Here is a 23,778-nt window from a genome sequence, read left to right as displayed (position 1 = left end):
ATCATATTTATTGAGTGCTTACTGTGTGCAGAGCACTGTTCTAAGTGCTTGGAAGGTATAGTACACCAATGAAGAGAGACAATCCCTGCCCACAATGGACTTACAGTCTAGAGTCGGGGAGACAGACATCAAAACAAGTAAACCGGCATCAATATAAATGAATAGAATTATAGATATATACATACATTCATAAGTGCTGTGGGGCAGGGACGGGGGGAAGGCCAAAGGGAGTGAGTCGAGGTGACGCGCGGAAGGTAGGGGGAGCTGAGAAAAAGAGGGGTTAGTCTCGGAGTTACACTCCAAGCCTCCTCGGCTCCATCCTCACCACCACATCACTGGGAGGGCCAGAGTAGGCATCGCCCCACATGGGGCCTCAATTTCCCTGCTGGTGAAATGGAAGCATTCTGATGACAATTGAGCTAGCTCTTTTGGCAGCATCTAGGGAAAGGGCCAGAAATGCACCCTAGCTGGATGACTGTGATCTGTCTCTGGGTCTCCTCCCATTGGCAGATGAAATAGATGCATGTGAAACTCTCCTTTGTGGTTTTTAGATGGGGGTGGCAATGTTGCCATCTCAGCCTAGGCTACTGAGCCACATGGCTACATCCCCACATCTTTGGGCAGGTTCATGGATCTCTGGGTCCAATCTAGGGCTTTGGGGCAGCCCCAAGGACCTGCTCCAGGCTGCAGCCTCTCCCAAACAGCTTAGATTGATCCCCCGGGTCAGGGATACCACTGCCATCTTCCCCCATGGCTCCAGGACTGCGACAGCTCTGAGGACATCAATCAATCATATTTATTGAGTGCTTACTGTGTGCAGAGCACTGTACTAAGCGCTTGGGAAGTACAAGTTGGCAACATAGAGACAGTCCCTACCCAACAGTGGGCTCACAGTCTAAAAGGGGGAGACAGAGAACTAAACCAAACATACTAACAAAATAAAATAAATAGAATAGATATGTACAAGTAAAATAAATAGAGTAATAAACATCCCCCTCACCCCCACAGAATGCCTCCTCCCAAGGGGTCGACTTACCTGAGGCAACAAGACCTAACCTTCAGCTAACCGTCCCAGGAATGGGAAACCCATTCCCATTCCTGGGACGGTTAGCTGAAGGGTACCCCAAAGATGCACTGGGGTTCAGCATTCGCCCAAACTGGAACCTAAGGGCAGAGAGACTGTAAGAAAACACTGCCACTTACCGGGTGGCCCATGTATTAGATTTAGTATTTTTGTGAGCATCCAGGACTAATTCTCTGGAGAAGACACTAATGCTAGGAAAAGTCCAGGGAAAACGTGGAAGAGGCAGACAACAGCTAGATGGATAGAGACCATAGCAACGATAACAGAAGAACCATTAGAAAGGTTGCGGATTATGGCAGAAGACAGGACATTCTGGAGAAAGTATATAATTATAATGGCATTTATTAAGCACTTACTATGTGCAAAGCACTGTTCTAAGCGCTAGGGAGGTTACAAGGTAATCAGGGTGTCCCACTGGGGGCCTACAGTCGTAATCCCCATTTTACAGATGAGGTGACCGAGGCACAGAGAAATTAAGTGACTTGTCCAAAGCCACACAGCTGACAATTGGCAGAGCCGGGATTTGAACCCATGACCTCTGACTCCAAAGCCTGTGCTCTTTCCACTGAGCCACACTGCTTCTCTAGAGTCGCTATGAATCGGAAGTGAATTGACGGCACTTAGTGATAATAAAGCTCGGGATTGTTTTCTGTCCAATGGGCCTGCCAAGACAATGGGAGCTGGAAGCTTATCTTGCTCTGTTTTTCCAATAGATCGGGACAAGCCCCCCCAGCTTCTGTGTATTTACATCTGCAGGAGTAGCTTTCTCTCTCAGCTGTGCCTGCGTCTCTGTTTCTGGCCCAGGGTTATTAATCCTCCTCCTGGCTCCTGTGGGTATGTGTGTACTTAAGCGCAGCAGCCATGGGGGAACTGAAGCAGATAATGTGGAGTTTATTAAAACAGCCTCTGCTGAGACAACTCCCTGTAGGGTGATGCTGGCAGGCGGTGACGGTATTCTGAGTGAGCCCACAGCCAGAGGAATGAGAGCCAGCTTTCCTTCCTTCTCCTTGCATCACAGCCCCAGGAACCTCACGCGCAAGTACTCCAGCCCCAACCCACCCAGCAAAACAACATTCCCACCAGGATACAAAAAAAATAATCTCAGTGACAGTACAGCCACACAGGCCCTGGGAACACATTCTCCTTCAGCCATGTGAATAGTCTACCACTATTCTGCTCAACTGCGTGGCTCAGTGGAAAGAGCCCAGGCTTCGGAGTCAGAGGTCGTGGGTTCTAATCCCGGCTCTACCACTTCTCAGCTATGTGACTTTGGGCAAGTCACTTAACTTCTTTGTGCCTCAGTTCCCTCATCTGTAAAATGGGTATTAAGACTGTGAGCCCCACGTGGGACAACCTTGATTACCCTGTATCCCCCCCCCCCCACAGTGCTTAGAACAGTGCTTGGCACATAGTAAGTGCTTAACAAGTAGCAACGTTATTGTTATTATTAACTAAAATTTGCCTTGCCCCTCACATGTACTAGCTACCCCCCACTTTTATGACCAAGTGCTGCTGATGTCCATAGCCCCAGCATTGCTGCCCGGGAAGCCACCACCCCAGAAATGCCAGGGGTGGTGGAATTGGCAATAATAATTATGGTATTTGTTAAGCTCCTACTCTGAGTCAAGTGCTGTTTTAAGCACTGGAGAAGATACAAGATAATCAGGTCGGATTATGTAGGAATAATAATAATTGTGGGATTTGTTACATGCTTACTATGGGCCAAGCACTGGGGTGGATACAGGCAGATCAGGTTGGACACAGTCCCTCTCTCTCTTGGGGCTCACAGTCTTAATCCCCATTTTACAGATGAGATAACTGAAGGACGGAGAAGTTACACAGCAGGTACATGGCAGAGTAGAACCAGGATTAGAACCCAGAACCAGGCCTGTGCTGTTTCCACTAGGCCACGCTGTAGCTCAGTAATAAGATAGTAAGAGGCAGTGTTGCATCTCTGCCCCAACAAAGCTCCCTGCCTGCTGTGGTTTAGAGTCTGCCGCTTTGCCCGAGTGATGACCAAGATGCCCACAGAACGAGGGCTAAGGAGTGCTACTGTGAGTTTCTCAAGAAAGCAGCTCTCACTGGGCACCTAGCAGGGAGGCACCAAGGAAAAAGCAGCGGCCTTTTATCAGTATAGGATACACTCAGTGTAACCTGTGCTTACCACAACCCTGTTGACACATCCGGGGTTCCAACTCCGGGTCCGCTGTTCTTTATTCATAAAAGAGGTACATCATAATGATGTTAAAGAGAGATCCTTTCTCTTGCCAAGTGAGCTGCAGTAAACTCTTACGTGGTACCCGCTGCCCATTCTTGGTTCCTCCCAGAAGTTTTGAGCCACTTTGGACAGGCGAGAGTGGGGTGGGATGAGCCCTTGTTTGATTCAGATATCCCTGAATCTTCCCCAGAGTAGCTCCGAACAGCCAGGGAGTCCCAGAATTGACCCTGTCGCCCAAGGATTGTCCAGCTCAGGATGGAATGGAGCCCTTCTTCCCTTTCCCTCCCTTTCCCCAAACCCCAAGGCAGCTGAGGCCAGAGCAGGTGCCTTCAACCTGCTTTTGGCCCCATCATGGACTCTGAAGCAGACTCACGTATCCCCAAATCCACCATTAAGTCCGAGGGAAGGGCAGGCACCGCCGGGTACCTCTCTAGCCCTCGGATAACTGGACCTATTGGACACTGGTGGTACCAAAGGAGAGCAGATTAAGGACACTGAACTGATTTTAAATATTAAAAAGAGCCACAGAGACAGAGCATCTGGCCTACAATCCCCGAAGCCCTAAACACACACATTTTTACCAAGATGTTTTCAACAGCTTTGATTCTAAAGCTTCCTTTCTCCCTCCCACAGGGCTTTCCTTTTTCTCAAGGGTGTTGGAGAACTGTGAGGATGAAGCTGAATTTGATGAGGTAAGATGCTTTCAATGAGCAGGATGGTGCGTTTTGGCCCGAGGGATTCCCTTTTCTAGGTGGTCTCTCTTCTCAGTCAGTGAGCTTCAAAGAGGGTCTCTTTCTGGAGGATCGGGGAGCCTAGAGGACCTCAGTTCCCATCACGGAGGTGCTTACTAAATGAGCTGAGGGAGGGAGGGATCGTGCCAAAAAGGAGCTGTTGCTAGGACTTGGGAGGCACTAAGGAAGCCAAAATGCCTGTTGTCCTATGGAGTCCCGCTGACAGGAATGTGCAGCACCAGAAGCTGAAGGAAAGCCACGTTCTTCTTTGGAGAGATTTTCCAAGATCTTCTAAGAATACAGATTTGGGAATCACCGTGCCCTCCCCACCTGCTTAGAGGCTTCTGCTAAGATGGATAGAGATGGGACCAAGTAAAGGTGGACGTGCCCAGATATCCTGACTCCCAGCCTCTATAAGAGCTCTGCCCAACGGTGTTCTCCCAGAAGGGCTATTGTGGTGACCGACTGTTCTCCATCTCCTTTAGGAGCAGACTTGGCAACTCTCCACAAATTAATGCAGCTGTGGCCACAGTATCTTCCACCAAAAGTGAAGTGGCACATTGCAGCCTGCCACCCCTTCTGGGTTTACCAAGATCAATATAGTTTCATGGGCTTCTGGGCATGACCAATATTAGCTTCTTTTTACTGACAGTCTGTGAATTAGTAGCGCTTCCAGCGACAGTCACAGCTGTGGCAGTGGGCACATTTGAGTGAACCTAAGGATGACTGGCAGTCCTGGAAAGATATTAGACTTGGGGGGAGGAAAGCAACAAGAGACCCCATGTGGGCTGCCGCTCCTAAACACAAGCCTCAGAGTAATGGCAGCCTGTCCTTACTTGAGTCTACAGCCCCAGAGAGTCGACTCATGACTCTACCATGTGAGTAACAAGATAGCTGTGGGGTCATTGAAGGGCTGTGCCTAGGACAGCTGTTGCTTCCCTTTCTCATCATCACATTTTTGAACACCTGACCCCCAAGTGTTGGGAATCTAGTAAAGTTAATTATCATCTGTGTCCCTTCCCCTTCCCAAACAACCATGTGACCAAATCTCACAAGGTGGAGGAGGTGGGGGGAAACTAGGGTGCTGAAGTGGCCGAAGATGAGAGAAAGAAGGTCAGTTCAGAACCAAGGTGGGTGCCAAGAGGGCATGGAAATGACCAGAGATAGCCTAAAGTCAGGCACCCAGAAGTGACCAGCTGAGCCCAGGGTGGGGCTCCAGTTCTAGTTGTGCCCTTGTCTTGCCAAATACCATAGGGAAAGTATTTGTCTATGCCACAGTTTCTCCCTCAGACTTGGAGGAGAGGATTATTGTCCTCTGGAGAATCTCTAAATTGTTTGCATTTATTAGATTAGGGAAGCAATAATACATTGGTGTCCCACTGACTATAGTTCTGGCGTGGAGCCTGATGAAACTCATCCCAGAGAAGAGAATAAGGCCTGTGGTCGGTTCTGCATCTGGGCCCATCTCTCGTCCACTTGTCTTTCTGACCTCCCCGTCCCCAAGGCACTCTGGCTACCCCCAGGTGAAATGGCTCGAAAGAAATAGAAGATTGAAAAGAAGCAGGGTACCAAATTGTGCCTGATATAATGAAGCTGAATGATGATGATTAGGGTATTTGTTAGGCGCTCACTGTGTGTCAAGCACTGCTGTAAGCACTGGGGTAGATACAAATTAATCAGGTTAGACAGAAAACCCTGTCTCACATGGGGCTCACGGTCTGAGGAAGGAGTATAGGTATTTAATCCTCATTTTAAGTGAGGAAATTGAAACCTATAGAAGTTAAGTGACTTGCCCAAAGTCACACAGAAAGCAATTGACAGAGCCAGGATTAGAACCCAGGTCATCCGACTCCCAGGCCTACTGCTCATTCCACTAGGCCATGATGCCTAGGCCTGATCAGGGCATAGCTTAATCTACCCCGGCATATAGCACATCATAAATGCTTAATGCATTCGTAATTCCTATCTTAAGTCTGTCATAGGGCTTGGTTAGGCTGACAGCTTGTCCGGTTTGGTAGAAGAAGATGTTGGGTGGCATGCTCCTATTCCTCCCGTTCCTAGACTCTGGCTCTATTGAGAAAGGAACCTCAGCTATAGCACAGCTTCTCTAGGTCTTGTAATTCTTCACGCCTCAGTTTCTCCCTCTGAACAGTGAGGGAAAGAAGATTCAAGCAGTCGCATTTGAGCCCAGATCCCAGAAATGCGACTGATCCTCAGGTCGGGCCAGCGAGTAGAGCCTGCCGAACTGTGGATTCTAGGGAGTAGATAGAAGGGGTGATGAAGGGACAGGGCTGGGGGGCTTCCACTGTCAAAAGCCTGGGAAAACGCCCTTAGAGGCTGGAAACTATGAACACACTGTGCCCATTTAGCAGCTGGTAGTTTCATTTTCCAGAAGACTCTGTGGGCCAACTGAGGTGCACATTGGGATGAATGGCCTCCGGTATCCCCATGTCCGGAAGCCAGAGTAGTCTGGAATAGCCACGGGAGTTCAAATCCAGCTAGATCCACCCTGGAGCTTATTTGGGAGTGGGCCCAATTCCCCCCAGTAAACTAGAGGTGACATGGGCCCAGTTGGCACTGAGTGAAGCAGATCTCCTGGGGTGGTCTAAAACCTTGGGTTACCATTTACATCCACCTCTTGTGATACACCCAGGAGGAAGGTCCACTAATGCCTCCCTTAAAGCTCCTGTTTTTTAACCCCCAGAGAACCTCAAGATGTGTCCACTCTCTCCTGGATCAAGCAATCTGTATTTATTGAGTGTTTACTATGTGCAGGACACTGCACCAAGCACTTAGGAGAGTACAGTACACCAAAGTTATCAGACACGTTCCCTGCCCACAACGAGCCCAAAGTCTAGAGGGGAAGACAGACATTAATATAAATAATTTACAGTATGGACATAAGTTCTGTGGGGTTGAGGATCCACAGCAGACTCCTAAGGAGTGGTGGCTCAGGGCCAGGATGGGGAACCTGAGTGAGGAAGACCCTGTTGTGGTGGAAAGACAATTCCTACTACAACAATAGATGAAAGCAGAGCCCCTGACAGGGTATCTCCTTTCTGAGAGGCCAAAACCTGAGATCTTCAGGTTGACCTGCACCTTCCAACCCAGAGGCTGTAGAACTGGAGGAGAGGGGAGAGTGGGAAAGAGAGAGATATATATGGGGGGCACCCTATATTGTATATTTGTTACTATATGTATGCATTTGCGTGTGAATGGGGTGCATATCTGAAAAATATATTTGTGTGTGCAACAGAGTGTATGTGCACAGCCCTGTCTGTATAGGTGTTTGTGTGGCCAGACATGGTAAGCCCTGTCAACATATGCAGCTTTCCTTTTAACAGACTCATGGGAGAGTCTCAGAATAATAATAATAGTTGTGGTTTAAACACTTACTATGTGCCAGGCACTGTATTAAGTGCTGGGGTAGATACAAGATAATCGGGTTAGACATTAGTTCCCTGTCCCACACTGGGCTCACAGTCTTAATCCCCATTTTACAGATGAGGGAACTGGGCCACAGAGAAGTTAAGTGATTTGCCCAAGGTCACACAGCAGACAATTGGCAGAGGCGGGATTAGAACCCAGGTCCTTCTGATTCCCAAGCCCTGGCTCTTTACACTGAGCCACACCGCTTCATTCATTCAATCGTACAGCCCGTGCTGTATCCCCTAGGCCACACCATCCGCTTTGTGTGCCTGAATGGAGTTTGGGCCCCAAATTCTAGTGCCCACTGAGGAGGGTAACTGGTTTCACTCTCCCACCCCTGGAGAATGAAAAGAATTCCTTAAGCCCTAATGGGGTGGAGGTAGAGGAGGGACTTGAAGCAGGGTTAGTAGTAGCGAATCTATGTATCCTCCACCATCATGGCTGAGGCCTTCCTGGCACATTCTCAGACACTGAGTTTCCTCCCCGCTTGGATAGCGTGCAGTTCTCTAGGAGACAGGGGATGCAGTGACTCTGCCCTGGAGGGATCTAAATGGGGGAAGGAAAAAGGCCTGGCAGAAACCCTCCCTCCAGTAGGGGCTGCCATGGGACCTCATAAGAAATAATAATAATAATAATAATGTTAGTATTTAAGCGCTTACTGTGTGCCAAGCACTGTTCTAAGCGCTGGGGGGATACAAGGTAATCAAGGTTGTCCCACGTGGGGCTCATGGTCTTCATCCCCATTTTACAGATGAGGGAACTAAGGCCCAGAGAAGTGAAGTGACTTGCCCAAAGTCACACAGCTGACAAGTGGCAGGGCTGGGATTAGAACCCATGACCTCTGATTCCCAAGCCCTGGCTCTTTCCACTGAGCCACACCGCTTCATTCATTCAATCATATTTATTGAGCACTTACTATGTGCAGAGCACTGTACTAAGCACTTGGGAAGTACAAGTTGGCAACATATAGAGACGGTCCCTACCCAACAGTGGGCTCACCGTCTAGAAGGGGACTAGGGGACTGCTTCACCTATAGAGCTTAGAAAGTATGGTCCTCCTGATCATATCCCAGCTTTGAACCAGTTTTATGGTTTCATGTTTTCCAGTGTATCTCTAGATGGAATAGCCACAGTCACACTCTAGAAAACAGACTATCCATGGGCTGTGTGGGAAAGAACCCATTCAACCCTTGGTCCCACCCAGAAAGGAATAATAATAGTGAAAAAACAAATGATGATAATTTAATTGCTTACTATATGCCAATCACTGTACTAAGCACTGGGGTATGTACAAGATAATCAGGTCTGGCACAGCCCCTGTCCCACATGGGGCTCACAGTCTAAGTAGGAGGAAGCACAGGTATTGACTCCTCATTTTACAGATGAGGAAACTGAGGCACAGAGAAGCTAAGTGACTCACCCAAGTTCACACAGCAGGCACGGGGCTTAGCTGGGATCACATCCCAGGTCCTCTGACTCCAGGTCCAGGCTCTTTCCACCAGGTAATGCTGCCAGGAGTAGCATGTTGTTGTTGATGACGATTATAAGTTGATGACTATGAGAAGCCAGCTTGGTTCCTGGCCAGAGTTTGAGAAGTCCTTGATCTTCAAGTTTTGGGGAAGATGCCCCTCTGTGCAGAACACTATCCTAGTTCCTCTCCTTCCCTGTCGCCCCCTCACTTCTGCACGATTATCAAAGCTAAATGCGGCTGCCTACTTTTAAGAACCATTAATAACGATTGAGTCATAAGCGACTCGTAATGTAAAACAGCTATATACAATTTTAAGACTTTCCCCAGTGGAAGATGACGCATCACTGGAGATTAAATTGTCATTTTTATCACTCCATCTCTCTCCTCCCCACCACCCACCAAAACTGCCGCCCTGTGTGAATGCATGCTTCGTCTTCAGTCAAGTAAGTTCTGCCTTGGTCATGTTGGCGATTTTGGAGGTTCAGTTGCTATACCCAGGCTCTCACTTATTTTTCATAACTCATATGCAAATACTCATCTAGGCGTAATTTTACTTCAAAATCATCTTACACACGGATTTTCTGTTGGTTCAGTGAAAATCGCTGCAGCATAACTACTGTGTATTTAAGTATCTAATTTAACTTTCTTTCATAATCTGCCCTTTCCCTATCTTGTTCATGATTGCGATTTTGGAGGTTTACTTGCTCCCAAATTTCTTTGCGGACTCTACCAAAGAAGCCTCTTTGGGATGACCTGCCCCTAACACTGGCACTGCTACTGCATTTGGAATTTTCAAACTTTGCGCTTACAATCATTCTTTTTTAAATCCCCATATGGTCTGTCTTTGATGATAAAGTCCCCCCCCCCCGCCATCTATGGTAACTGAATTCGGGTCCCGACGAAGTCCAAGTGAGTAGCTGGGCCCAGCCTGACAACGCCTAGTCCGAGCCGAGTCATAGGTCAAAGATCCAGATCAGATTTGATCGGAACTAGAAGGAAGCCTGGGCCTTGTTGTTTTTAGTTTCAGCAGTGTCCTGGAACAGCTACATGCACGGAGACATTATAATCCACTACTTTAGAAGGGGAAAGGAGGAAACAGGAGAATAGCCTGGAGTGAGTCCAGCCCACGCCCTGATGGGTTTTAATAATAATAATAATGATGATGTTGGTATTTGTTAAGTGCTTCCTATGTGCCAAGCACTGTTCTAAGCACTGGAGCACTGTTCTAAGCACTGGGGACCCACAGGGGCCTAACCAGAATCCAGAATGGGGGGAGGTGGGGAGGAATGCATATGAATGAGGTTCCAGTATCCCTGCTGATGAAAAGAAAAGCACCTAAAGAATGCTCCTTAAACGCTATGTCAACAGTATAGGAAGGCAAATACCTAGGTTAAGAAAAAATAATAGGAGGGAGGAGGGTTTTGTTTTTTTTATGAGACCCAGTCTCTGCCATCACCAAACAGCTATTCAGAGTCTCCTAGCTTTGATCTCCAGGACCAAATTTTTGAGGACTCATATCTCCTCACCTCCTGTGGTCCTTCCCCCCCTTGAACCTCCTCCCCATTTTCCCCACAACCACTCAATCTCAAAGCTGAGCTGGGCCCCAGAAACCAGCTGTTTTTGTATGTTAAAGGAAAAAAGCACAGGCTACATCCAAAAATGTCTGGGCCACCATGCACAAGCCAGTCACCTATTCTGGGTTCCTCTCCCTCCACCTCCTGCAACACCAAATGTATAATGGACATATCTTGGGCTCACTCCTCCTGAACTGTGACCTCCAATATCAACTCCACCTGGGCTTATTTTTCATAACTCTTACACAAATACCCATCTAAGCATAATTTTACTTCAAGATCACCTTATACACGATTTTCCTGTTCAGTGAAAATCCCTGCAGCATAACTGCCATGTATTTAAGTATCTCATTTGACTTTCTTTTTAAATCTGCCCTTTTCCTTATCCTAAACCTTTCTGTCTTTTAAAACAATCCCGCTTGAAGTAAAGCAAATGTATCTACCATCTTTTGCCCCATCCTGTTTTCTGTTTCTCAATTCGAGAGAGACCAGAAAACTTAGAACGTAGAAAAAGCTTTGGGTTTCCTATTCCCCGGATCCTTTCCCACTATGGCATATCAGCCATCTTTTCATGGAGTTTGTCTTATTTCCCCACAGCACAATAACATCATCATCATTAAGGAAATTACTGTACAGTCCTCCTGCTGGTAGCTCACTGAGCTAATCGGCAAAACCCTTCAGGCCTAGAAGCTGTTTGATGAGGTGCAGGCTCCCGCAGAGGGGTACTTCCCAGACTTCCAGAGTAGAACTGTCTAATTCCCCTTCTTAAATTTTCCCCTTTGCTTCAGAATCCATCTTGAGGGCTTTCACCAGCTTGCTAACGGTCTTCTTTTTCTCCCCTATTAACCAGACTAGAGTTACCCCGTGGATATAGAAAGTGACAAAGACTCTTTGCCTTGAAGCAGGGGGTCCAGTGACTTAACCCTCATCTTTCTTGGTGGCAGAGGTGAGGGAGTGGGGGAGAAAGGAACCTCCTGGAATATTCCCCAACCTAACTGGATAGGAGGTTTGAAAATAAGTACTGGGGACGGGTGTGGGAAGTAGGACACATAAAATGCTGTTGAGAAGCAGCATGGCCTAATGGAAAGTCCATAGGACTGTGAATACAGGGACCTGGGCTCTCATCCTGGCTCTGCCTCTTGCCTGCAGTGTGTTGTCCTTAGATACTTCTCTGTGCCTCAGTTTTCCCCAAGGGCAGTGTGCAAACACTGGCAGAGTACCTCCTGGGGGAAATCCCTGTCACAGTGAGGCTCCTTAAAGAACAGCCTGTGCCCCAGAGGGGTACAGTAATCCTTTGGTTCCAAAAAGTCCTTTCCCTTTCCCTAAGAGCACTTAGTACACTACTCTGTACACAGTTCAATAAATATCACTGATTGAGAGGCAGCTAAGCCTGATGGAAGGAGCCTGAGCCTGGGAATCAGAGGACCTGGGTTCTAATCCTGACTCTCCACTTGCCAGTTATGTGAGACCTTGAGCAAGTCAGTTACCTTCTTTGTGCCTCAGTTTCCTCTGTAAAATAGGGATTCCATACCCATTCTCCTTTCCCCTAGACTGTGAGTCCATGTGAGACAGGGACTATATCCAACCCAATATGCTTGTATCCACCCCAGTGCTTAGTACAGTGCCTGCACGTAGTAAGTGTTTAACAAATACCACAATTAATATTATGGGAGGACAAGGCATCAAAAACCTAAACTGCAGGAAAAGCCCTGGGACAAAAGGCCTAAAAACATACCCCAAGACTTAGTCTCTACCCCAAAAGATCCCATCTTGTCATTCCTATCCCGGATCATCCTAACTCCTCCTGTCTCCTCCAGACCTTCCGATGGCCAGTCGCCAGCAACATTGATGGCGATGAGTTGCTGGAGATACAGATATTCAACTACAGCAAAGTCTTCAGCAACAAGTAAGTATGGATGGGCGTAGGAGGACAGGGGGACTCTTTGCGTAGGGTCGGGGCGGGGAAGTGTGGGAGGTTAGGATGAGGAAAGGGCTACCTAGAACACGTATGTCAAAGCCCTTGGACTGGTCATTGAAGCTTCTGCTGGAGTCAGAATGATCCTATAGGCAGATCTGTGTTAACACTCTTAGTGGATATGTTGGGGGGTACCCTTTCCTGAAATAATGATGACATTGGAGCTGTATCTTGGTTTTAACTGATTAGAGTTCTGCTAGGAGCCTCCCCCATCTCCAGTCTGGCTCCCCCGTCCCAATTGCCGATATTGATCCTCCCTAGGTTATAAACTCTTTATGGGCAGGAAACATGTCCACTAATTCCAGTGTATCCTTCTCTCCCAAGGGCTTAGTACAGTGCTCTGCACTTAGTAAGAGTTCAGTAAATACCATTGATTGATAATTCAGTGGTTCAGAGCTCGATAAACACCATTGATTGCTCAATCAGTGGTTCAGCCTGATGTTCCTGTTAACAATTGCTAATTGTGTGGCTATTTGTTAAGCACTAATGACGCTATTAGTATTTCCGTTGGGGCAGGTGCTTTTGTCTAGGGCTTGCCCAGGTCAGCTTGGTTGCAGCCAAGGATTTAGAGAGGACAGGTGAGGGAGTGATCTTCCGCCCTCCCTTCTCTCTCTGCAAGCCTAAGGGCTCTCTCCCCTTTCCAACTTAGCAACTTAGCAAAGCTGGACCAGGTTGGCTATCATCATCATCATCATCAATCGTATTTATTGAGCGCTTACTATGTGCAGAGCACTGTACTAAGCGCTTGGGAAGTACAAATTGGCAACATACAGAGACAGTTCCTACCCAACAGTGGGCTCACAGTCTAAAAGGCTGTGGCTGAGACTCCTCCAGGCCTCTGTGCTGGCAAACAGACCATGACTGCAGGGAGGGGAGTGGCTTCCATCACGGGAGGGCACTCAAGCCAGCTGTCGTGCGGGTGGGGATTGGAGCCATGGGGGGGGGGGGGGGGCACACATTTTTTTTTTTAATGGCATTTGTTAAGCACTTACTATGTGCCAGGTACTGTACTAAGAGCTGGGATAAGTACTAGCTTATCAAATTGGACACAGTCCGGGTCCCACATAAGGCTCACAGTCTTAAACCCCATTTTACAGATAACTGAGGCACAGATAAGTACGTATCTTTAAATTGTATATTATGCATTATATTAGTGCCTGACCCCCACTCTAGACTGTAAGCTTGTTGTAGGCAGGAAATGCCTGCCAACTCTGTTGTATTCTACTCCCTCAAGTACTTAGTATAGTGTTCTGCACACAGAGTAAGCACTCAAATACTGATGATGATGATAAAGTGACTTGCCTAAGGTCATATAACAGGCAAGTGGCAGAGCCAGGATTAGAACCCAGGTTCTCTGACCCCAGGGCCTGTACTCTTTCCACTAGGCCATGCTGCTTCTCACTGTAGGCCGTTCACTTAACCTGGGGCCCCAGGCATCAGTGTCTTGAGCCACTGAGTTTATCCAGCCCTGTCTACGGGTAGTCCAAGGATACTGGAGGGTTGGGGGTGGCTACAGGCACTGGAGAGGGAGGGAGCATGTCCTGAGTGGGAGTAATTAGAAATGATGACAAAGGAGGAGAAAAGTTTGAGTTGAGAGGAAAGGGAATAAGCAGAAATAACTCGAGGCAGGAGAACTTGAAGGAGAGAAAATCTGAGGAAGTTTTGGGTGGGAGCAGAATGCAGGATTGGCAATGGGGCAGAAGTGCAAGATGAACTGGTCTGGAGTTCACTGGAAGCCAAAAATTTGCCAAGCTACATTGTGTTCCCTAATAAAACCATCTTCCCTGGGCCTAGGGAGGGAAGAGGGTGAGGTTAGAGTGACCAAAGAACAGGGGAGCTTGAAGAGTTTGGTTGTGGGTTGTCTCCTATAGCCCCCTCTTCAGATCTGGGACAAAAAGCTGGCAGTGTGTCTTATGCCACCTCTGAAATGCGGAGGGTGGGAAGGGCTGAGGTGGTAATGGGCAACCTGGGGATGTACCTTGCTGCCTTACTCCAACTAATGGGGGAGACTCTACCAGGTACAGGATAGGAGAGGTATGTCAGGCCCCGAAACAACTCATGATTGTTTAGTTCCTCTCCAAAGAGGACAGAGGGAAAATGCGACAGAATGAGACTGACCTTGGAACCTAAGTAAGGGAACCGAGGCATAGATTAACTCTCCCACAACCACATCGGGGACCTGAGAGCAGAGTTGGAAGCGGGACCCAAGAGACAGGGCCCGCGGTCATATGATTATCCTATCCCATGCTCAAAGGGAAGACAGTAGAAGGGAAGGGAATGGAGAAACCAGGTTCCACGGGTGCCAGTGGGTCTATAAACTTATTCATTCATTCAATCATATTTACTGAGCGCTTACTGTGTGCGGAGCACTGTACTAAATGCTTAGGAAGTACAAATCGGCAACATATAGAGATGGTCCCTACCCAACAACGGGCTCCCCAACCCCAGTAGTCCTGCACATTGCCATGGGGGACCCTCCTATCCCTGACAACTCAGAATTCCCATTGCCTCTGAGTATCCGCTCCTGAACTAGGTAGGAGTCCCAGGCAGAATGCCCAAGGCACAAAGCGGTCCAGCCACAGACATTCAATACTAACTCCTTTAGGAAGCAACCTGAATTATTGAAGCCTCCATGGGGCTGGGTTGCAACCTCATTGTGGTGGGTCTTTTTTCCAGCCTGATTGCCTTAAGCATCGCACTCCACCCGGCTAATAATCCAGGAACCTAATCGCCTCTGGGCGTCTTGCCCTTTGTCAGTCACTTTTCTAGGCAGGCGCTTCCCAGGCTCCTCTCCAGAGAGACTGAGAAAGGCAAGGGGTTTGGGGGGAATGAGGCTAAGAGAGATCATCATCATCATCAATCGTATTTATTGAGCACTTACTGTGTGCAGAGCACTGTACTAAGCGCTTGGGAAGTACAAGTTGGCAACATATAGAGACAGTCCTTACCCAACAGTGGGCAGGGATGATAGATGATCAGAGAGATGATACTGAACTAGCAGAGTTGTGAGGAGAGAGTGGAAAGCAACATGGGGATTAGCCTGGGCTGCTTTTGGGCAGGAGAATCTGGTATGAGATGAGAGTTGAGTGACCCCAGATTCTGTCAATCAATCAGTCATGTTTATTGAGCACTTACAGATCACTTAATCATATTTATTAAGCGCTTATTGTGTGCAGAGTACTGTACTAAGCACTTGGAAAGTACAATTCACCAATAGAGACAATCCCTGCCCACACTGGGCTTACAGTCTAGATCATGGAACTAAAGCACTTGGAAGAGTACAATCTAACAGAGTTGGTAGGCACATTTAGAGGGCAACAACCGTGCCAGCCCCAAGTCAGAACGTCAGTTGGGGGAGCCCAATGAAGAGCCCTGCATTGGCCAGAAATCTGAGGCCCAGTTCCAGATCATGGCATCTGAGGCTGACTAGAAATGCCCACCGGCTGAACTGAGGTGGGTCTGGCTTCGCTTCTTAACGGGTGATGCCTCAGCCTCTGTGAGGCAGCCATTCTGCGTGAGGGTAGGGGGCCCCTGAATCTGGCCTGAGCGCATTTGGGTCCAGTTCTGAGCTGGCTCAACCCAACTGTCTTAGGGTTTGAGGATTCATCAGACCCGCAAGATTGGTCCAGCTGGGACCGGGGGCTGCCTTCAGAGAGCCTCAGCCCAAAGGGAGAGGCCAAGAAGGGCAAAACGCCTATCTAGATCTGTCCCTCAACTGGAACGCCGAGACAATTTTGTTTTTTCCAATCGTGTCTCCTTTTTTGGAGAAAGTTTCCATGATTCAAAATTGGAAGATGATAGTTCATGAGTGCTATAGTACAATGGGGCACCGTAGTTTCTGCCCTCATGGAAATGATCATTTTCAAGATGGGGAAGCAAGGTAAGTATTTGCTGTCAAGATCGCTCCATTGGTATTTTGATGGTGAAGCCAAATCCTGCTGGCAGCATGTGCAGGGAAACGTTCCACACTGTCCCTGGTGCTGTCCTGCTCCACTGCATTTCCCGTGCTGCCCTCTCCTTTTACCAAGGGACATTTTACTACTGTGAAATGGGCTTCTGAAAAAAAAAGTTCTTCTAAAAGTGGCCTTTTAGAAATAATATCAGAGGGAAGTCTACCAAAGTTTATGCTAGTGTATAGTAACAATGTGGCCTCAGGCAAAGAGCATGGGCCTGGGATGATGATGATGGTATTTGTTAAGCACTTACTATGTGCAAAGCACTGTTCTAAGCCCTGGGAGTGAGAGGACCAGGGATCTAATCGCGGCCCTGCCACTTGCCTGCTGTGTGACCCTCGGCAAGTCACCTAACTTCTCCGTGCTTCTGTTTCCTTATCTGCTAGATGGGGATAAAAATCCTGTTCTCCCTCCCGCTTAGACTGGGATCCCTTTGTGGGGCGGGAGCTGTGTCCAATCTGATTATCTTGTTTCTACCCCAGCACTGAGTACAGTGTTAATTTTGAATATTAATCGCTTCTAATCTGAAGCAGCATGTACAACTCCCAGCTTGTTCCCACCCCACCTGCTACCCTTTTACATGCTACCCTTTCACAGTCTTCTAGACTGTGAGCCTGTTGTTGGGTAGGGACCGTCTCTATATGTTGCCAACTTGTACTTCCCAAGTGCTTAGTACAGTGCTCTGCACACAGTAAGCGCTCAATAAATGCGATCGAATGAATGAATGAATACCCAGGATTTGAGGGCACTTTTGAGGTCATTAGGACGGGGTGTTTTTGTCCTTAGAGTGGGTCCTTATATGTACTTCCTGATGGACCCAGCCAGCTGTTGACCAAAGGTGCTCATAAGTCTGCACTGCTCCCCTCTTTAACTTCTGTTGGCCTCCATGAACTCTGGAGACTGTTGGGGATTGCCCAGGCAGACAGCAGAATAGGGCTGTGGGTGTGGAAAAGCCCAGAATGCAGGCTGTTGATCAGATAGCCATGCTGACTTAAGCGGCAAGAACAGTAGACTATTACTCCATAAACATTGGTCCTGTCTGCCTGGTGCAATAAAGATTTCTAACCCTAAGTGCCACTTTTGCGCATTCTGAAAAGAATAATTTTCTATAGAAAAAAATCCTTTTAGGAAATACACCCATTTCATGCAGCTACCACAATTGTTTAAAGTGATCAGATTCTGGGAGCTCAGAGTTGGGGGAGGAATGGGGAGGAGGAGACTGAAAAGGCAAGAAAGAGAGTAGGATGCACAGAGTAGACAGTAAAAGAAAGAGAGGATGGCAGATTCAAAAAGGGTACAGAGAAAGGTGGGAACATCTACCCTTCCTAGCTTCCTACCAGGGGACATCCACCATGCTCAACTCTCCTGTCTTTCTTCCTCGGTGGTGGTTGAGTTTCAGTGTGGTATAGTTAATAAATCCTAAAGGACATCAGAGCCACCATCCCCAATGAGGTCAAAGCATCTGGCTGGCTCTCTTCTAGCCTCATCACAACCTGAAGTAGCCTCCTGTCCACATCTGACTCAAACTTCTTTCTCTCCCCAGGATCATCGGGACTTTCTGTATGGTGCTGCAGAAGGTGGTGGAGGAGGGCCACTTGGAGGTGACTGACACTCTGATTGATGACAACAACTCCACCATTAAGGTAGGCCCTTGCCTGTTGCTCACTAGCATTACTTTTGCAATTAAGAAAACAAACACGTGGGCCTCCCTCCTCCTTCCACCCTTGTCACCAACTCACCATCTCTCCGTAAGGTTGCCACCAGATTTAGATCCCTCTCCGTCCTCCCCTTTGACATTAGGCCTGGAGGAAGGAGCAGCAGGTTTGCTTCTGTTGTTCTGGTGAGGAAACTGAGGCCTGGATTAAGGGAAGAACTTAACCGAGACCTCAAGGGAAGTCAATGGCAAAATCCAAAAGAGAACCCAGAAGGCCCAGCTCAAGTTATTGGAGTCCAGGGACCGGCCCGGGGCTTGGAGCAGTATTCCGTATTAAAGGGAAAGGATGGCACATTTCCCAGGGTGCAGTCAGTTGACCTTAGAGCTTTCTAGAGTTGATATGGCTAGAAAAGGGAGACTGCAGCAGCATCTCCCTCAAGGCGCTGACTCTGTACTTTGTCTTCTCTGGGATATTAATGACAATATGAACCTTGACTCAGGGGAGAGCCTGTGCAGAAATCCAAGCAGACAGGCATCTCAGCTGCTCGCAGAAGAGACAAGAGAAGCAAAAAATAGTTTTCCTGGGAGGGACGTTGGCAGGATCGGGCCAAGAGCCTCACAAGGCCTGGATGGTGGCCAGGAACGTCGTTTGGAGGAAGATGGGCTTGGGGTTGGTGGAAGAAGGAAGTCTTCCTCCTCCAGTTGCTTTATACACCCTTCAGGAGGTCTTCTTGTGGCTTGGTGAAGTTCTCGTCTGGCTGAAGAAAAGGAAAGGAGGCTTAGGAGGAGGCGGCAGAGGGTGACCAAGAGCAAGAAAGAGAAGAAGGTTTAGGGTGAAAAGATGGGAAAGCCAGGAGATTTGGGGCAGGAATCTAGGGAGTAAAGCCAATTCCCTTCAAGATTATACCTTTCTCCCTGCCCCCAGAGACAAGCCCAGCCTGGGCATAAGTGGCTGGAAGGGCAGGAGGGTTCATTATTGGTTTACATTACTGTGGTTCTCTGCCTGTAGCTGGAGCCCCTGCTGAATATAAAGGGGGAAATAGAGTGAAGAGCAGAGTCTCCCCAAAGGCATCAGAGGAAGAGACTGAGGATGGCTAGGAAACATCTCAGCCCTTCTGCGAGGGGCTGGGGTCATCTCCTGAATCACGGTTAGGGACCATGAAGGTCAGAGAGAGGGGATTCTCTCAGACAATCAGTGGTATTTATTGAGTGCTTACTGATGCAGAGCTCTATACTAAAGTGCTTGGGAAGCAGCGTGGCTCAGTGGAAAGAGCCCGGGCTTTGGAGTCAGAGGTCATGGGTTCAAATCCCAGCTCCGCCACTTGTCAGCTGTGTGACTTTGGTCAAGTCACTTCACTTCTCTGGGCTCAGTTCCCTCATCTGTAAAATGGGGATGAAGACTGTGAGCCCTCCCATGGGACAACCTCATTACCTTGTAACCTCCCCAGCGCTTAGAACAGTGCTTTGCACAGAGTAAGCACTTAATAAATGCTATCATTATTATTATTATTGGGAGAGTACAATACAGCAGAATTGCTAGACAGTTTCCTGCCCTCAGGACGCTTTCAATTTATAGGGGGAGGTTAGATATAATTAATAAATTATGGATATGTTCATAAATGCAGAGGGTGGGGTGAATATCACATACTTAAAGGGTACAGATATAAGGGCATGGATAATGCAGAGGGTGTAGTGGGGAAAAGGGGCTTAATCAGGGAAGGCTGCTTGAAGGAGATGTGATTTTAATATGCCTTGAAGGTGAGGAGAGTGGTGCTCTGGTGTAAATGTAGTCGGAGGGAATTACTAGGTAGAGGAAGGATGTGAGGAAGGGGTTGGCAGCGAGATGGATGAGGCACAGCGAGCAAGCTGGAGTTAGAGGAGCAAATTGTGGGCTGGCCTGTAGCAGGAAATCAGCCAGGTAAGATTAGAAGAGGACAAGCTGATTGAGTACTTTAAAGTCAATGGTAAGGAGTTTCTGTTCGATGCAAAGGTGAATGGGCAATCACTGCAGGTTCTCGAGGAGAGGGGAGACATGGACTGAAGAGTTTTTTGGCGTTTTTTGTTGCTTTTTATTTAGAAAAATCTTCTGGGAAGCAGAGTGAAGTAAGGACTGGAGTTGGGAGAGAGAAGAGGCGAGGAGGCTGGTGCAGTGGTCAAGGAGGGATAAGTGCTTGGATCAGCATAGTAGCAGTTTAGCTGGAGATGAAAGGGTGGGTTTTAGTGATGCCAAGATGGTAGAACTGACAGGATTCAGTGACAGATTGAATATGTGGGTTGAATTAGAGAGATGAGTTAAAGATAGTGCCACGGTTATGGGTCTGTGAGATGATGATAATAATGGTACTTGTTAAGTGCTTACTATGTGCCAAGTACTGTTCTATGCACTAGGGTAGTTACAAGTTCATCAGGTTGGACACAGTCCCTGTCCCATATGGGACTTACCCTCTTTATCCCCATTTTGCAGATGAGGTAACTGAAGACCAGAGAAGTTAAGTGACTTGCCAAGGTGACATAGCAGACAAGATTGGGAGGTGTTGTCTGTAGTGATGGGACAAGCAGGGGACATAAGCCAGATTTGAAGCCCATGGCTCCTAAATCCAGACTCCAACGCAGAACTTCACCCTGCCCTGAAATCAGATTCCAAATTGGACAGGCAACCAGCTTCTATAAATGTTCTACCAGGCAAAGAGGAGAGAATGCCGATCCAGGACTTTATTCCCAGTTTACCTCCTAGATGGAGAGAGGGCTAGTGGGGGAAAAAAAACTGGTGAATTGAATTATTTGGCAAGTTGGCCCAGGACACTTGGAGCTGAATGTTTGGGATGACTCTCTGATGTTTAGCACCGAGGTTAGATAACTCTAAAGTTACCTTGAGGTAATCAAGGAGAGCCAGACCAAGCCCAGGGAATAAACTGAGGGAATAAAATCGAGAAACCCAGTCTCTGCCTCTTCTCCTGTGTGCCCACTTCACCAGCCCTAGGCAGGGCCTCAATGAGTCTGAACTGACAGCACTAGTCACCTGTCCTCCCCAACTTCATTCTTACCTCTGCCACCATTTGGGATAAAAACAGCTCCGGCCATCCTAGGGGATCAGGTTGTGTTCACACTGAGGTTGGGGGGTTCCTTCTTTGAGGAAGGAGAAAATGTTGGCCTGGGGCAGTGTCCTAGGCTTTCACTACCAGCAAGGCTTTTCCATGGGGCTCCAGAGCTTGAGAGAAGTCGGCCGGGTGGGCAGTTGACCCATGGAGTCTGAACACCATAAGGTCGGGGGTGGGGTAAAGCACAGGGAAGGAAAGAGAGGGAGGGAGTCGTGATGAATGGAACTACATTCCAGACCAGTGGTCCTACCCTTAACACCCCTTCTCCCCTCAAGGACTGAGGTGTTGGAGCCATTGGTTCCAAGGCTTATTTGGCTCTGCCACTGGGAGGGATGGGGCAGGGACCCCGGTGCCTGGGGCCAGCAGGGCTGCCCTGGCTATCCGAACTTTCAGCTGGGTTCTTTCAGGGTGTTTATCGTCTCTCCCACTTCTCTCCTTCCAGACCAGTATTTGCGTGGAGATCTGGTACCAGCCAGCAAATGGCACCATGGGCTCCTCGAGTGATGGGGAATTCCTAGGGGATGGGACCTCCCAGGGAGAGGGAAGAGACGGCTTGGCCCTGGAGACGGATGGCTTACTTCCAGGATCCCACCACAGCTCTCGCCAACGTGGGGAAAGGAGCTTCCGGAGGTAACAAGACGGTGGCTTTCCCAGGGAGCCTCCCAGCTCAGGCATTGGGCCTCTGGGGATCTGGTTGCCCAAACTGAACCCAGAAGTGGGCATCTTTGTTGGGAGGATGGAAATATGGAGGAGTGGGGAGGGTGAAGTATCTGTATCACAGCAGCTCTGGGCAGTAGCCAGTGAAGTCAGGGGAAGTGGAGGGCGGGAATGATGGGGCCGAGAAGGAGAGGTGACTTTCTGGGCCTATAAGCCGCTCCTCCTAGTACTACCCCCCAGAGCCTTCCCTATTCCTGTGGGGATCATAACTATTCCCAGAAGAGAGAAGGAACCTGGGATCAATTGAGAGCCAGAGAACATCCCACCGCCATTTCTCGCTGGCAGGTTGGGGGACCTACCCTAATTGCTGCACCGTCATTCGGCTCTTAATGCAACATGCCTGAGAGTAGCTGATTGAAATGCCCAGGAAGTACCAGGCCCAGGAAGGGTTCTCCATTTCTTCCAAGTTGATTCAGTGTGGTGTGGACCAGATCCAGAGTGGTCCCACCCAGCAGTCTTGAGAACCCAGTTCAGAAGTTGGAGGGGGAACCGAGCTGCTTGACCAGGACTACAGTGTGCTGCTCTAGGATGTGGCTTGTTGTGGCAGTGACTGACAACCCACATGCTGGAAGCCTCCAGGGACAGCAGTTTGGCACCCTTCACTTCCAGTGAGATGAGGCCAGTCCAGGGAGAAACCCAGATAGTGAAGAGGTGATCGAGGATTTGTGTGGAGGATTTAAGGGGCTTCGGAGGAGACCAGGGGGACAGAGAACATTGTCCCACAGCTGGGGGATGTAACTGGGAGACCATAAGAAGTGAGCCCAAGATACACGCAACTCAGAGACTGGATGGCATATGGCATTTTGCTGGGCAAAACTCCACTTGGTTAAGGGTTTATTGCTTGAGCTTGCTAGCCTCTTCCCAGTATCTGAGTTTAGGGGTAATTGCGGACACCCAGATCAAATATAAGGTTCTGGGCCCAGTGTCCCCTGGCCCACAGGGAACCCTTTTTGAGGAAAAGGAAGTCCCCATTGGTCACTCTTTTCTGAGACCTTCCCACATTGGACCCCCGAGCCCCAGTTTGGGATGGAGCTACCTGGGTTCCTCCCCTTAGAAGAGTACTGAGAAGGCCCCTAGGACCAGCACCACCTCCCTAGGTCTCTGAAGCCTGAAGATGACTTGCAGTTGGTCCCGACTCCTGCTAATGAAAGGAGAACTGCCATGGGCTCCGGTCAGGACCAAAATGGCTTTTTGACAGAAGACTGTAAACAGTTCAGTTTTGGATCAGATCAATAGTCCACCCAGCTAGGATAGTCTACTTCCAAAAGGCACTTGGAGAAACAGTGAATTGATTGGTCTTCTTGATGCCATATCAGTAGGTGTCTTAGGTGGCCATTAGAATTCTAGTTTAATTTTAAAACTAAGACTAGCAGATAAAAAAAAAATCGGTCTTCAAATGCCAACCTAGAATAACATTTGAAGTTTTGTCCCCAGATTGAAGGCCCAGATCTTGGGCCTCTGTTAAACTATTTAGGGGAGGAATCAGAAGAGCAAGGACTATGAAACTTTTATTGTCAGCTGCCTTACCCAGCAAAATTCCCATTAGTTGCCCTGAATGGTAGAAAATGGCTGCTTTTTCCAACATTAGTCTATAAAGACTAGAAGAGGACTGTGGCAGAGCTCTCCCTAGAGGCTTTCTGTAACTGCCAAGTTTTTCATCTCTAATGTGGACCTAAGCCACAGAGAGGAAAGAAGAGAAGGATAGTGGAGAGAATAAGGACAGTCTAATAATCAATCAAGGATATTTATTGAGCCCTATGTGCAGAGCACTGTACTAAGCTGAGTTGGCGGTCACATCCCCTGCCCACAGTCTAGTCACCTGTCTCAGGTGAACGAGTTTGTGACTACCATCTCTGATAGAGTGTATTTTCCCAA

General features: G+C 48.3%; 1 protein-coding gene across 5 annotated transcripts in view; it reads left to right on the top strand.

Moving 5' to 3' along the window:
• OTOF (otoferlin) overlaps positions 1 to 23,778 on the top strand; it is an 84,966-nt gene that overhangs the window by 2,735 nt on the left and 58,453 nt on the right. For all 5 annotated transcript variants that reach the window (XM_038750828.1, XM_038750830.1, XM_038750831.1 and 2 more), the window contains exons 2-5: positions 3,936 to 3,994; positions 12,324 to 12,412; positions 17,978 to 18,077; positions 21,629 to 21,816. In XM_038750828.1, coding sequence (XP_038606756.1) covers positions 3,936 to 3,994; positions 12,324 to 12,412; positions 17,978 to 18,077; positions 21,629 to 21,816 — 436 coding nt within the window. The remainder of the gene's footprint in view (positions 1 to 3,935; positions 3,995 to 12,323; positions 12,413 to 17,977; positions 18,078 to 21,628; positions 21,817 to 23,778) is intronic.

The sequence above is a fragment of the Tachyglossus aculeatus genome, chromosome 9, assembly GCF_015852505.1.
Source record: "Tachyglossus aculeatus isolate mTacAcu1 chromosome 9, mTacAcu1.pri, whole genome shotgun sequence".
In the NCBI taxonomy this organism is placed as follows: domain Eukaryota; kingdom Metazoa; phylum Chordata; class Mammalia; order Monotremata; family Tachyglossidae; genus Tachyglossus; species Tachyglossus aculeatus.
This window is presented reverse-complemented; position numbering and strand designations above follow the sequence as displayed.